General features: G+C 36.4%; 2 protein-coding genes across 2 annotated transcripts; one reads left to right on the top strand and one right to left on the bottom strand.

Moving 5' to 3' along the window:
- Positions 1 to 103: 103 nt before the first annotated feature.
- LOC127941669 (dolichol kinase) lies at positions 104 to 4,873 on the top strand. Its single transcript, XM_052537000.1, has 2 exons — positions 104 to 233; positions 1,618 to 4,873. The coding sequence occupies exon 2, from the start codon at positions 1,749 to 1,751 to the stop codon at positions 3,321 to 3,323; it is 1,575 nt and encodes a 524-aa protein (XP_052392960.1). The 5' UTR covers positions 104 to 233; positions 1,618 to 1,748; the 3' UTR covers positions 3,324 to 4,873.
- A 765-nt stretch (positions 4,874 to 5,638) lies between these two features.
- On the bottom strand, positions 5,639 to 13,503 carry LOC127941670 (phytanoyl-CoA dioxygenase domain-containing protein 1-like). The gene is made up of 11 exons (XM_052537001.1): positions 13,340 to 13,503; positions 12,185 to 12,343; positions 11,859 to 11,934; positions 11,726 to 11,773; positions 11,582 to 11,637; positions 7,971 to 8,033; positions 7,847 to 7,868; positions 7,642 to 7,770; positions 7,440 to 7,556; positions 6,037 to 6,163; positions 5,639 to 5,943 (listed from the first exon to the last, which is right to left on the bottom strand). Exons 1-11 carry the CDS (start codon positions 13,406 to 13,408, stop codon positions 5,898 to 5,900), a joined length of 912 nt encoding a protein of 303 aa, XP_052392961.1. The 5' UTR covers positions 13,409 to 13,503; the 3' UTR covers positions 5,639 to 5,897.
- Positions 13,504 to 14,774: the final 1,271 nt, after the last annotated feature.

Genomic DNA, 14,774 nt, shown 5'->3' with positions numbered 1-14,774 from the left:
TTAATATTTTAAAATGTAAATATCAAAACGTTATAATAATGATAATAAAATTTGAACTAAAATAACTGTTTTGACGTTAACCACGTGATTATTCTGACACCACGTGATTTGGACATGGCCGCTCCCAGCCATAGACAGTAAAAGAAGCTGAGTGTTCTAAGCATGAGTCACGGCAGAACATTAGGAATATTATTTTGTTCGAGAGCCAAGCGTTAACTCGCAGAAAAAAAAGGGTAAGATTATCCTTTATTTGGTGTAATTGCGTATGTATGCGTTTATTTGCTGTGCAGGGTCAGGTGTTTAATGAATAGCTGGTGTTGCAGTGAATGAAAACATCAGCACTGCGTTTGCATTTCATTTGCATTATAATTTACGTTTAGTCTTTTAATGTTAAGTCTAACAATTACTCTAAATATATGTGTAACTTGTATGCAATCGCATGTATTGATAAACTAATATGCTTGCTTGTAAATAATTTCGGTGTGTTTATAGACTAGCAATCTTTTCTAATATATATGTGTTGTCTAACAATACATTTGTTTTTATATTTAATTTATATTTAAATAAGGAAAATAAATGCATTTTATGAATAACCAGAAATTGTATTGAATAAGGTTTTGATAATAATAATATTAAAAAAATAATATTTTATGTCCAACAATATAATATTGATCTAATAATACATTTATGGATTTATGGATAAAAACACAAATATTTTAAACACTAATATTAGTGTTACAGGCCTAACAGTTTTCTCTATTATTCGTACATATATTATTAATCACTAATGCCTGAGCATCCAGCCTTTAAAAGCAGATCGTTTTACTTTTACTGACAAAGTGACACTGTCTTTTCATAATTTACCATGTTTAGAGATCGCTGGTGTTGGTTGTTCAACAGTGCCAAAGTTCACAGTGTGTAGAGTTCAAACGCCGTTGAGAAATGTGACAATGACATCCTCCTTTAGTTTCACTGAGAGAGTATAAGCTCTTTCTCAAAACCTTATAAGCTCTCTATGAAGCATTTTAGGGATGTTGGAATATGTCTGTTGTACCAAAAATGGCAAGGAGGTTTCGTGAGACAGTCTGTCTGTAGGTGTCATCACAACAACATTGAGTAAATTAATTTCTTTCTGTCAGACTTTTTTTACCATGATGTTGAGTGATGACTTGAGAAAAAAGAACTGATGCTGTACCATGGTACAGTTTTAGTACCAGATAATAGCATAGTGTTACCATTTGTGACATTTACATCCATATACTCCAAGTTATATGATATCACTTATGTACATATTCATAATAATCATGTAACATGTTAAAAAATATTTATTTCATTTTAGTTTTTGTTTGGAGAAAACTCTAAAAGTTTGAGAAAATATTTTATCATTATAAATTTTTGCTTATTTTAGTATGTCGTGTTTCTGTGTGGAGAAAATTTCATAAAGTAAAATAAAATATTTTAGAATAACATTTTGTTCATTTTAGTTTATTATGGGTTTTGTGTGGAGAGAAAAAAACTATAAAAATGAGTTAAAAATTAATTATTATTATTATTAAATGTGTATTTTTACAGATTTATGGTCTGTGTCTAATGATAATTTGATGTGTCTTTTCCAAGGTCTATTTTGCTGTGTGCAGGAGAGCGAGAAGTGGACGATGCTTGTGTGTTCACTGGGAACTTTCTGACAGACTACTGTATTTGAAGTCTCCCGTTCCTGGAAACCTCTGTCACACTTCCACCCCGCGATCATGCAGCTGGATCCTGTGCTGGTTGAATCCGGCGTGGTGTTTGGCATGGTATTTTCCGTTCACTATGCCGTGTGGAACCAGCTGTCCTGGTGTTGCATCGCTCTGGCCATCCAGGCTTTTTATGTGCAGCACAAATGGGATCGGCTCATTCGGACCGGCGCCGCCGTGTTCCAGTTCCGGCCTTCGGCTAACAGCGGCGTGTTACCGGCCAGCATGGTGCTGCCGCTGCTGGGACTGGCTTTGAGGGGACGCTGCATCGCTGTGGGGAACGTTTACATGGAGCGATTCGCAATGGTCATAACAGTGATCGGTATGATGCTGGCACTGTTCCTATCGCTCATCGCTTTGGGAATCACGCGCCCGGTGCCCACAAACACCTGCGTTATAGCCGGCATCGCCAGCAGCGCCATTCTGTACACAGTCAAGCAAACACTAACAGTCTCCGAGGTGATCGAAGTCTTGGAGGTGTTGCTTATTTTTGTGTATTTAAGCTTAATCCTCTTGTATCTCCTCCCACGCTGCTTCACTCCCGGCGAAGCCCTCCTCATCCTCGGCGGGATCAGTTTCATCATCAAGCAGCTCATCAAGCGCTCCCTGGCGTCGTCCGGGAACGGGAACGCCGACCCACTCATGTATTTCCTGCCAGTCGCCGTGTTAGGCTTAGTGCTGCTGGGAATCTTCTTCGCCGTGCTTTTCGTATTCATGGAATTGGAAACTTGGTCAGCGTCGCTTTTCTTCCACACCATGACGGCCGTTTTGGGATTGGGCCTATTGGTTCCATGGCTTACCCTGCTCACGCAGCATCACCCCATCACCTGGTTTTTAAATTTCATCACCGAAACCAACACTCGCCTCTGGCTGATTGGATTCTGGGCCGCTTTGTTGCTTCTAGCAGTTGGTGTTGTGATGCATCAAAATAGTCATCGCTCCGCTGGAAGCAAGAAGCACCAAGCATCGACGACCGTGCGAAAGTACTTCCACTTCCTAACCGTGCTAACCTTCGTACCCGGACTCGCTCTAGACCGTCCTCTTCTTCAGCTAGCCTCAGTCGTATGCCTATCCGCGTTATTGTTCCTCGAATTCGTCCGCTATTTCCGCATCCGACCACTCGGACCACCCTTGCGAAACCTTCTTACTTTATTCCTGGATGAGAGAGACTCAGGACCGCTTATTCTCACCCATATCTACCTTCTCCTTGGCGTCGCCCTTCCAGTCTGGCTCACACCCGCATCCTGCACCCCTAAAGGAGGCCTAGGGGGCGCCGGTGGCCTGGTGCCATACGCCGGTGTGTTGGCAGTAGGGGTCGGTGACACCGTGGCATCTGTTTTCGGAAGCGCAGTCGGCGAGATCCGCTGGCCTGGCACTAAGAAGACCTTCGAGGGCACGGCGACCTCCGTGTTCGCTCAGATCATCGCCGTGGTGGTTTTTCTCATCGCTGACAGCAGTATAAACCTGAACGCCAGCTACTCGTGGGTCGTGGGCTCAATCACAATGGTGGCCATGCTGGAGGCGTATACTTTGCAGATAGACAACCTGCTGCTCCCTCTGTACCTCTACATCCTCCTGCTGCTTTGAGATCAGACCCATCACAGATCATACCATTATGCCAATGCACAGATATTAACAGCATTAAATTCAGACGGTACAGCCCTAGTATTGTGAGTTTGCAAAGCAGAATGCAATAATGAAACGTCATTAGAGTGTTTATGACCCTTGTACAGTGAATAGAAATGTGGTGAATGTGGTTTCTTATAGTATTAGAGTGAAGCAAACTAGAAAAGTACTTGATATTGTAAACAACATACAAAATGGCACAAAATCAAATGTCTGATGGTGAAATTTTCATGTTTTTTTTATTTGAAAACAAAGTTTTGTGCCGCTGTTGGTAGCTTTAAAGGGATATTCCTTCCAAAAAATTATTAAACCCATTCCAAACCCATATGAATTTCTTTCTTCAGCCAAACACAGAAGATAGAACACAGGTTTCAGATCCCATTGACTTCTATAGTATTTATTTTCCTTACTATGGGAGCCAGAACAGAACCCTTTAAATATTCTTCTTTTACATTTTTAAGGTTTACAGGTGATAAATATGTTGTTTTGAGTGTTTTTTTTTGTGTGTGTGTGTGTGTGTGTCCCCAGAGAAAGCTCTGAAGTCTTGAGACGCTGTTAATATTTCATTCGTTCAAATCCTCTCACTCCAGTTTAAATGACAGGGATTGAGTTGCACATTATTAAAAAAGAAATGGAAAATGTAATGCCCTTTAACAATGTCTGCACTCGCACAAACGCATCTTGGATGCAAACACTGAAGGAAGGACACAGTCTACATTTTGTGTGTTTTATTTAAATAAATCTCATGAAAAAATGTCTTCTGTCTTTTGTTTTATATTTTCCATAAATCTGTTTTCCAACGTCTTGTAAAAATGCTATATGAATTGAAGTTTTCCGGGGTTTTTTTTTTTTAACAGCACATTTCTACAAATTTAAAATGTAAAAAATCAATTATTGTAATGCAATATATATTCAATATTTAAAATATAATATTATAATAATTCATATTATAAATTATTAAATATTTTATAGTTTAAATGACAGGTTTTCTTTTTTTTTTTACAACGTACAGACTATCATTTTGTATTTATATTTGGTAACTTTAATACTATTATAATATTTAATTAAACATTGAAAACATTTTTGCATTACAATAATTAGACTTTTTTTTTTTTTTACATACTGTATCACCCTTGACATGTTTTAGCAGTTTTATCAGTTATGCAATTGTAATATATACTTTCAGTCCTTTATCACAGCATACATGCATCATTTGAGCCATCGAAGAACACCATTGTTTTTCTATTGTATAACAAAAATACTCAAAAATAATTTTGATGCAATCATTAGAATTTGCCTTTTTGTCCAATGCAATATGAAGGACTGGTAGCATAGCTTGTCGCCTTAAAAAGTGTTTTGTATTCTGAATATTTCAGTGCTATCAGTGGTTTGTCTGCATGGGTCTATATGTAGGAGGCAGTAGATATTAATATACAGATCACTATATTGTAAATGCATGTATGTAATTCAGCTGTTGTGTCTTTACTCTGATAAAGATTGTGTTAATTATGTGTTTATACTTGAATTTATTCATGATATTTGACCGAGGTTCAAATTCAAAGGGGTGCAAGGTTTGTTGCTTTTAGCGTTTTGTATTGAGGATATTACATTGACGGTTATCACGGGAACTGTGCTCAATCACCTGTTTGGTTTGCAGTGCATTCTGGGACATTTAAGCTGACACTCGACATTTGCATGACACTCGTTTAAGTGTAAACAAGTTTTTAAACTACCTGGCTTTTGTATTAAAATGTGTTACTTTATGGTCCATATTTGACATTTGACAAAGATTGTTGGAGTTTTATTTTGTAAATTATGAATGGTTTGTGTATTTACAGTATTTACACTTAACACTTTTTGTTCAAATAATTGCTTTTACTTTGCATCAAAAGACAAGTTTTTACAAAATAAGTGACCCAGCATGAAACAATAATAACTTTTTATACTATTGTGAAAAAATATAGATCAAAAACAGTTGGAACTTTTTCTATGTTGAGTATCATGTTTTATTTTCTTCATTGCAGTTTTTTTTTCCAGCAATGTAAATATGATTTTTCAGATTTTCTTGTCCGACTGGTTGGCTTAAGAAATGCATTTGGTCATTTATTTTCTTCCTCTGGATATCCAGAATATTCTTATTATCAAACATTCATACCCTTTCTATATTGTATTGATTTTGTTGGATGCAAAGGATGTGTTAAAAGGAAATAAACTGAATTTCTAATAAAATTAAAACGTTTCTCATTTCTCTAAAATATTAAAGGTCGGAAGTCAGATTATAAATAATAAACACTCTTTATTTAAAAACAACTAGCCATTTATTAAAAGCCACTGTTGTGGTTGTAGATAAAATATACAGCTGATTCAAAATGATTTCATGCCAAGAAAGATGTTTTTGGCCCATTTCAAATCTTCATATTTAAATGTGTGAGCATTGGTCCAGACATTAAAAGGCTCATGGTCACATGACTGAGCTGATATCTCTTCAGGGTCACTGGTAACGTTATCAGGCCTGTTTTGGTGTTGTTTCTGTCTTTAGGTGTAGAGGGACGGGAAGGGCAGCTCTTCTGTTGGTTGTAGCCTGAGACACAAAAACAGATTCAAGTTACAAACTAGGCTTTCTCCACTGCTTCTTCATGCATGTCCTGCATTACCCAGCATGCACTGTTCTTACCAGTTCTCGGGACTCCAAACGGTGTTTTGAGACTCCATGATGTGAAAGGTGTAAACGTGGCGTGAGGCGTCAGATGTGTTTGCAGCGCTGCGGTGGACGACTTCACCGTGAATCAGAACCGCTCCACCTACAGTACCAAAACATTTAACAAAAGTGATCAAAAATACCATCATAAAATATACACACACACTGTTGTTTAATATTACGATTAATATTTTTATACAGCAAGGATGCATTCAATTGATTAAAATGCATCTAGAAAATCTTATCCAATAGCCCTCTGGTTTGTCCACATGATCTTTAGCAAACTGCAGATTGCAGCAGTGTTGTTCTCCTTATGATGCACTTATGAACACTAACATTAGCCGATGTGAGAAAGGCCTTTAGTTGCTTCGACGTTTCCCTGGAGCCCTTTGCAACCTCACAGACTATTACATGTCTTGCTTTTGGAGTGATCTTTGTTGTTTGACCGCTCCTGGGCAGGGGAACAGTCTTGAACTTCCTCCATCTGTACACAATCTGTCTGACGGTGTATCGGTGGAGTCTAAACTCTTTAGAGATGGTTTTGTAACCTTTTCCAGTCTGATGAGTAACAGCAACTCTTTTTCTGAGGTCCTCAGAGTTCACCTTCAAATGGACTGCTTATCCTAGAGATGCACATACTTTAATATTGGATCATTTTCCTGAATAAATAAATGACTAAGTATATATTTTCAACTACTTTGAGTGGGTTTTCTGTCAAATTTGATGACTTCTGAAAATCTGATGATCTTTTGGGTTACATTGATGCAGAAATTCTAAAAGAAATTCTAAATGGTTCATAAACTTTCAAGCATATATATATATATATATATATATATATATATATATATATATATATATATATATATACACACACACACACACGTATATGTACATACATAGACTAATATTATTAATATTAATTTCCATTTCCGCAATTTTTCCCATTTTGCATTTCTGTTATGTGCTATTGTCATTTTTAAATGTTTGTATATAACTATTATAATAGGTTCAATTATTTTATATTTAACTTCTAGATATATATACATACATACACATACAAATTCAAAATATTAATACTAAATACACATATAAATTAAATTAACACTACATAGACACATATGTACTTATATAGACAGACTAATATTACTGGAATATTCCTCTAATAATATTATTAGTGTTTTTTCTTCACTCCAGACCTTTAAAACTGCTCTAAAAACTCATTTATTCACAATGTTTGCCTTAATTTTCTGTTTTATACTTTTGTAACTTATAAAAATATTATTATTATTACTAATGTTAAGCAGCTTACTTCTGGTACAAGTAGTTTCACACAGTGGACTGCAAAAAAATACAAAACACAAAGAGATTCTTCAACTCACCTTTTTTAACAGGAGCAGGAACGAAGAGCTTGTCGTCGTGTGTCTTCTCTCGGCCGATGAAATCAGTCAGAGGAAACGTGCCTTTAGGTGTCCGCACCATTCGTCTGGTAATCCCATCTAACACACGCAGGAACATTTACAATGCAAAATACAGCTTCACTCAAACAGCATGCATGCACAAAAGCCTGTGAATCTGCCTAACCGTGGTGTGATCCCGGTATGAACCACAGACAGCCGTTCTCCAGCGTAGCATCTTCCAGAGCGATCCACACGCCCATCACTCTTCCCAGAGGCTGCGTGTGAAGGAAGGTGGCGTCTTGGTGAGGGGTCACTGAAGTCAAAGATCAAAGGTCAGCCACATGTTTTTGTACTGCATTCCTATTGGTTAAAGATAGGGAGGGTCTTACCTTCTCCACCAATCCCTGGTTGCTGTTGACAGATCAGACAGAGAAGAGGGAAGTAATGAATTAATTACCTTTACAAATGTGTGTCATCTTTATTATATAAGCATGCAGGACATATGAACTGTACCTTAAAGATGTACATACTCTGCAGAATCACTGGATATATCAGGCCGAGTTTCTTAACCAGGTTCTGCAGATAGGAAACACATATTCTCAAACACATTATGACAAACTGAAGTGTAATAAAAAGAGTGAAGAATATTTGGCATAGTTTTTTTTAGTTTTTTTTTTTTTTTATCAAGATGGTTAAACAGTGGATTGCTTAGCTTGAAACCTTGAAAAATTGGTAAGTATGGTAAGCTATTCAATGTTTTCTTACATAGAGGTTATTAATATAGGCTGAAATATAGTGTTTTTTATAGTTTAAAGGTGATCTTATGGTGCATTGCTCCTTAAAGTTAGGCTGTTAATATAATATAGATTAGACCATTCTTAATTATTTTTACTATATTAAAATGCATTTATTTTTTTACATTCTTTGGTCGAAGTTTTCAGATCGGCACTTCGGAGCCTGTTCGCGACTCGGTTGATTCAAATCGGGACTTCGGAGCCTGTTCGCGACTCGGTTGATTCAGATCAGCACTTCGGAGTCTGTTCGCGACTCGGTTGATTCAGATCGGGACTTCGGAGCGTGTTCGCGACTCGGTTGATTCAGATCGGCACTTCGGAGCCTGTTCGCGACTCGGTTGATTCAGATCGGGACTTCGGAGCGTGTTCGCGATCGGTTGATTCAGATCGGCACTAGTCTGTTCGCGACTCGGTTGATTCAGATCGGCACTTCGGAGCCTTTTCGCGACTCGGTTGATTCAGATCGGCATTTCGGAGCCTGTTCGCGACTCGGTTGATTCAGATCGGCACTTCGGAGCCTTTTGGCGACTCGGTTGATTCAGATCGGCACTTCGGAGCGTGTTCGCGACTCGGTTGAATCAGATCGGCACTTCGGAGCCTTTTGGCGACTCGGTTGATTCAGATCGGCACTTCGGAGCGTGTTCGCGACTCGGTTGAATCAGATCGGCACTTCGGAGCCTTTTGGCGACTCGGTTGATTCAGATCGGCACTTCGGAGCGTGTTCGCGACTCGGTTGAATCAGATCGGCACTTCGGAGCCTTTTGGCGACTCGGTTGATTCAGATCGGCACTTCGGAGCGTGTTCGCGACTCGGTTGAATCAGATCGGCACTTCGGAGCCTTTTGGCGACTCGGTTGATTCAGATCGGCACTTCGGAGCGTGTTCGCGACTCGGTTGAATCAGATCGGCACTTCGGAGCCTTTTGGCGACTCGGTTGATTCAGATCGGAACTTCGGAGCGTGTTCGCGACTCGGTTGAATCAGATCGGCACTTTAGAGCCTGTTCGCGACTCGGTTGATTCAGATCGGCACTTCGGAGCGTGTTCGCGACTCGGTTGAATCAGATCGGCACTTCGGAGCCTGTTCGCGACTCGGTTGATTCAGATCGGCACCATTGTGTATGAAATGTGCTATATAAATAAACTTGCCTTGCCTAGTGTGTTAGTGGGATTATATTATATTATAATTATATATATATATATATATATATATATATATATATATATATATATATATATATATATATATATATATATAATATATGTGTGTGTGTATGTGTGAATATATATATATATATATATATATATATATATATATATATATAATATATGTGTGTGTGTATGTGTGAATATATATATATATATATATATATATATATATATATATATATATATATATATATATATATATATATATATATATATATATATATATATATATATATATATATATATATATATTCACACATACACACACACAACCAGTCAGAGTTTGGGATCAGAATGATTTTTAATGTTTTTTTTTACAGGAAATTATTTTACTCATCAAGACAGCATTTATTTGATCAAAAATACTGGAAAACTTGTAATATTGTGAAATATTATTAACATTTTTCTATTTTAATATACTGTAATTTATCATTTATGTAAATTGTAATTTATTCATGTGATGTGCAGCTGTATTTTCAGCATCATTCCTCCAGTAACATACTAAGTCCAACTCTCAATAACCTTGGCCAAAACAATAAAGATTTCAACATAAACTGCCAGTTGCACCAACAAAATAATACATAGTTCAACATAAAGTTTAAAGTCCACGCTAGTTGCTATATGTTTTGCGTTGAGGTGATACTTGAGGCTCGATGTGCTGCGGTGATATCATAGACAGTAAAAGAAATGGACACAGCGACCCCATTGGACATCAACTTAGACAATTGAAGCCCATTTTTAGCATTTTTTAGCACTTCCGTTTCTGACGCGCAGACTCAAACGAAGCTTGACGACATCAGCAACCTGTCTGACAGACGTAAATCTTCTAGTAGCTGTGCGTGCAAACTGCCATCGTTAATCTTGCAGAGACGGCGAGCTTGACCGGGGAGTTCTTTGGCGTGAGTGAGCAGGAGTAAGTATTCTGATTAATTATTTTGTATAGTATTTTAAAATGTAACGCCAGTACGCCACATTAAGTTAATTGACTGCGAGCTTCTCCTCCTGTCTGTACGGTAATGCGACAGAGAGTCGAGTGGTCATGACGCAATCGTTAGCCTATTTTTTTATAAAAACTGTTTCAACGGGCCATAATGTAACATAGAAGGTAATGGAGCCATTTATACATTGCCGTGTAGGAATAAATAATGGACAAATGGAGTCTTTAAACGCCTCAGATGTAAAGTTATTCGCTGTCAAAGTGACGCCTAAAATGAATGGGAGTCAATGGGAATGCTAACGCAAGTGAAGTTCTGCTACAAGATGGCAGCACGCAGCCGACTTCAACTTCCGGTCGACTTCCTTGCCGCCTGGGTGATATGAGAACGCTAGTTGGTGCTCCAGTATAATCGGTCCGCCGAAACTCATCCAGTGAGAAACGTTCCGCTTCACAAAAATAAATTATTAATAATGCAAGAAAAATCTTTCTGTAATTAATTAATCTTAATTAAGGCGTTATTTTTTGTTTAATTAATTAATCTCAATTAACGCGTTAAAGTCCCAGCCCCAATATATATATATATATATATATATATATATATATATATATATATATATTAGCTTTTATGTGCTTTTGTCATTCTGTATTACATTTTTAAATTTCTATTTGCTTTAATCAATTTTTATTTCCGGTAAAGTTTTAGTATTTTAGTTTTATATTTTCTTTTTTCATTTTAGTTTAAGGCATTTTGTGCTTTGGTCACAATAAATATTTCTATGTAGCTTTAAGTTTTGTTTCAATTCTAGTTTTAGTATTAATATTTTTATTTATTTTTTATTGAGTTAATAATAATAATAATTTTCTGTTTTCATTTTAGTAATTTTCCGTGCTTGTCATTTTTATATTTCTATATAGATTTAATTGATTTGTAATAACTTATGACCAGCTTATTTCCGTTTTTAGTTTTTTTAATCTAAAAAGTTAAAATGTAATGTTTATATTTTATTTTATTTTATTTCAAATGCCGAAATGTTTTTTAATAGCTTTAGTTTACATTAGCAACACTGGTCTGGGTTGTCTGGTATTAAAAGGTTTTAAAGTTTCTCATAAATCAAATAAGTTTTTGAAACAAGTGTTTACAATTAGACCACAGTTTACATTTGTTTACATGGAGGTTTGGTCATTACTTGAACTTTGGGAGAGTGGGTGACCGCTTTAAACAGCGGCTCATAAGCGTGGAGAGCTGTAGGAAAGATAAAACACAAATACTTAGGACCAAAAGAATAATACATGACTTAATTATACAAAAAGCTATTTTCTGAAATACCCACCATGTCCGATTTTATTCAAGGAATGTTCTTTCGGCACGCTGAACTCTCCTGAAAACACAATAGTCAAATTTTTATGAATTTCCTGTCTTTTTCTATATCTCAACATGACTAACAAAGCAACTAAACTACAAACCTTTATCATCAAACACTCCTTTCTCAAAGAAGAAACGGATCTGGTCTCCACTTGTGATGAAATAGTCTGCACTTCCCTGGATAAACGCCAAATATGAACATGATTTGACTGCTCTAACCACTTCTGAGTCTATGTGGATTTACAAGGGACATTGTTCCAGTTACGACAGGCTTTGTGTCTAATCCAGTTAACTTTATTTACCTGCATCTTTACCCAGAAACATTTGGTTGCATGAGGGCAGTAAAGCACAGAAGAACATTTATGATGACACTGCTGTAAATGCTTCCTGCTGGTGCATGCTGGGTGTTCATATGGAAGGATTTTACCTGTTTTTTAAGCTGCTCGTCGTGGTCAGTTGAGAACTGTATCCTGCAGTGTTCAGGAACATCCATCTGCTCAATAATCTCACTCATTCGTTCCCGTAAAGCATCACACTCCTCTGGGGACAGAAGGCCCTCCAGCACCAGATAGCCCTCATCCCTGTACTGCACAACAAATACATTGCTCTTCCTCACATCATCAAAAAGCATCATTAATGCACGTGTACCATGGTAGTGGCATGGTATTCTTTGAAGTACTTTGTTAATGCATGTAATTCCAATGATTCGGTTATTCACAGAGGTCAGCTTTCAAACAGATGTGATGCCATCAGATATACTCGTCAGTTTTGGGGAGAAAAGTTCACAAAATAATTTTATTTAAGTATATGTGATTGAGAATAGGTTAGAGCAAAATGCAGATCCACTAACTTATGTTTGCCGTCACATGATCGGTGATTCAGAAAAATGACTAACTTTACTACATAGAGCGCCATTCAAATCTCGGGAGGTTTTTGGTTATTTATTTACTTACTTAAAAAGTTAACTTTAATGATTGTAAATTGATATATAAACTTTAAATCAGTAAAATTAATCTTTAAAAATTGTAAACTAAAATCCACTAAGTAGTCAAAAAAGACTGTGATTAGGCCTTTCGTATCAGCGCGGAGAAAAGTAACAGATGTCACATGACAAATAGTCTTACGCTTTTGGATAATAATAATAATACTAATAATATCAATAAATAGACGGTATACTGTCGCGGCTGCAACTGTTAAAAATATGTAGCCGTTAAACTGAAAAAAATATGAAGAGTTAAAATTTATAATTATTACTCACGATTTGAATTCCTGCAAACCCGCCCATTTCCACGCCCCTCGTATTATGCCACAATCCATTCTACCAGCGAATTACGCAACAGACTTAAAATATATATAAAAATTATTCCACACGTGGTATCGCGATTTTTTTTATTTCATGCATCTATTGCACGAGGCGCTGATTTATGAAAACATTTATTATAAATATTATAAAGCAGCAAAACGCTGCACTCTAACAGCACTGGCATGTCTTAAATCTGCGTTTTTCAGTATGTGCATAGAACAAAACACGATATCTGTTGTATTTAAGAGTTGTGATAGCAGTTAAGATGCAGTTTCTTACCTTTTGCACGTCTTGATCTGTCAAAACATTCATGCTGATGAAGACAGTCTGAGAAGAAAGCTCTCCCATCTAAATCTCTCTCTCTCGCCCTCTCTCTCAGCAAACACGTGGTTGCCCCAAGTCAAATACGATTAAACTGTAACCTATGGTGATGCAATAATTGGATTTTGAACATGAAGTCTTTCATTGCATTGCAAAAAACTCAAATGTGCCGTCACTGAGTGTTCAGGTGAACCTAAAAGGTAAACATGTGCCTCCAGTAAACTTAATTTCAGATAAAGAGTGAACACAGGTCACCCTTTGTCCCGGGAGGATGGAAATGTATTTGTCTGGCAGATTATTACAAGATTGCATGTAATGTAGACTGTATTGAAGAGGAATTCATAAAACATATGCTTAGTGTTAAGGGTTTTTCTAGTATTCAGAACCCAAATTAATAGTATGACAGATTTAGTTATCGTCATTGCATCATAAAACATATTAATGAACTATACAATGTGTGCAAACTACATTTCTGAATCAATCTCTGTTTTGATTTTCAAACAATAGGCATGAGAAACATAAGATAGTTCACACAGAAATAATACTTTTATTTATAATACGTTATTATATATAAATATAATACGTTATTTATAATATAATATTATTAATTTGCTAACTTTTTTTTGTGCATTTCCTTAAAGGTTATAATAAAGTTATACATAAACCTTTTGGAACAAACTAAAAACAAAAATGCACTGAAAACTTGTTTTAAAAGCACTTACATTTCTGTGACTTTTTCCGGCAGCAGTTGTTGTTAATAATGTAAATATGTAATACCCATTATGCTGGTGTCGTTAAATAAATAAATAATAATAAAGTCAATTGTATGAAGAAGAAAAAAATCTACTTTTATTTATAGAAAATTAGTAGTACTTTTATTGTAGCTTTTGTATAGTGCATTTTGTCTATTTACCTGCAGAGAGCGCATAAGTCACACAGACTGTCAACATGAAGCCTTTGCATTTGAAGGGATGCCTCTGCTTAGCTATTAAATATGATAATCTAGCAGTTTTGGTGTTTGTATTAAGTAACAAACATAAGTCTGATCTCAAATGAGCTAGAAGACTACAGCCAAACAGTTACAGTTAATTCTGACCCCTAATACTTGACGAACACTAAAGAATTCACTTAATCTTGCACACATTTGAACATGACAAAAGTGAACAGAATTCCAGTTAACGGGACAGTGGTTCTCCATTAACACCTTCTTGTTTCTATAAATCTATGATGGCTGTGCAACATTCACACTAGGTGACTTTCATTTATACAGTGTTTGAAGAGGTTTCAAGTGCATACTAACTTAAAGAGTTGTAGTTTGGTTTAACTGGCTGCCATCCGGCTGGAAGTGACCATTACTTCACTGAGAGAGAGAGAGAACGAGAGAGAGTGAATG

The sequence above is a fragment of the Carassius gibelio genome, chromosome A21, assembly GCF_023724105.1.
Source record: "Carassius gibelio isolate Cgi1373 ecotype wild population from Czech Republic chromosome A21, carGib1.2-hapl.c, whole genome shotgun sequence".
NCBI lineage: Eukaryota > Metazoa > Chordata > Actinopteri > Cypriniformes > Cyprinidae > Carassius > Carassius gibelio.
This window is presented reverse-complemented; position numbering and strand designations above follow the sequence as displayed.

Coding starts and splice junctions, on each gene's coding strand:
- LOC127941670 (XM_052537001.1), bottom strand. CDS start 13,408: ATGGGAGAGCTTTCTTCTCAGACTGTCTTCATCAGCATGAATGTTTTG. Junction 8,034..11,581: donor CCCACTCTCCCAAAGTTCAA/GTAATGACCAAA, acceptor TCCTATCTGCAG/AACCTGGTTAAGAAACTCGG. Junction 7,557..7,641: donor CATACCGGGATCACACCACG/GTTAGGCAGATT, acceptor TGCGTGTGTTAG/ATGGGATTACCAGACGAATG.
- LOC127941669 (XM_052537000.1), top strand. CDS start 1,749: ATGCAGCTGGATCCTGTGCTGGTTGAATCCGGCGTGGTGTTTGGCATG.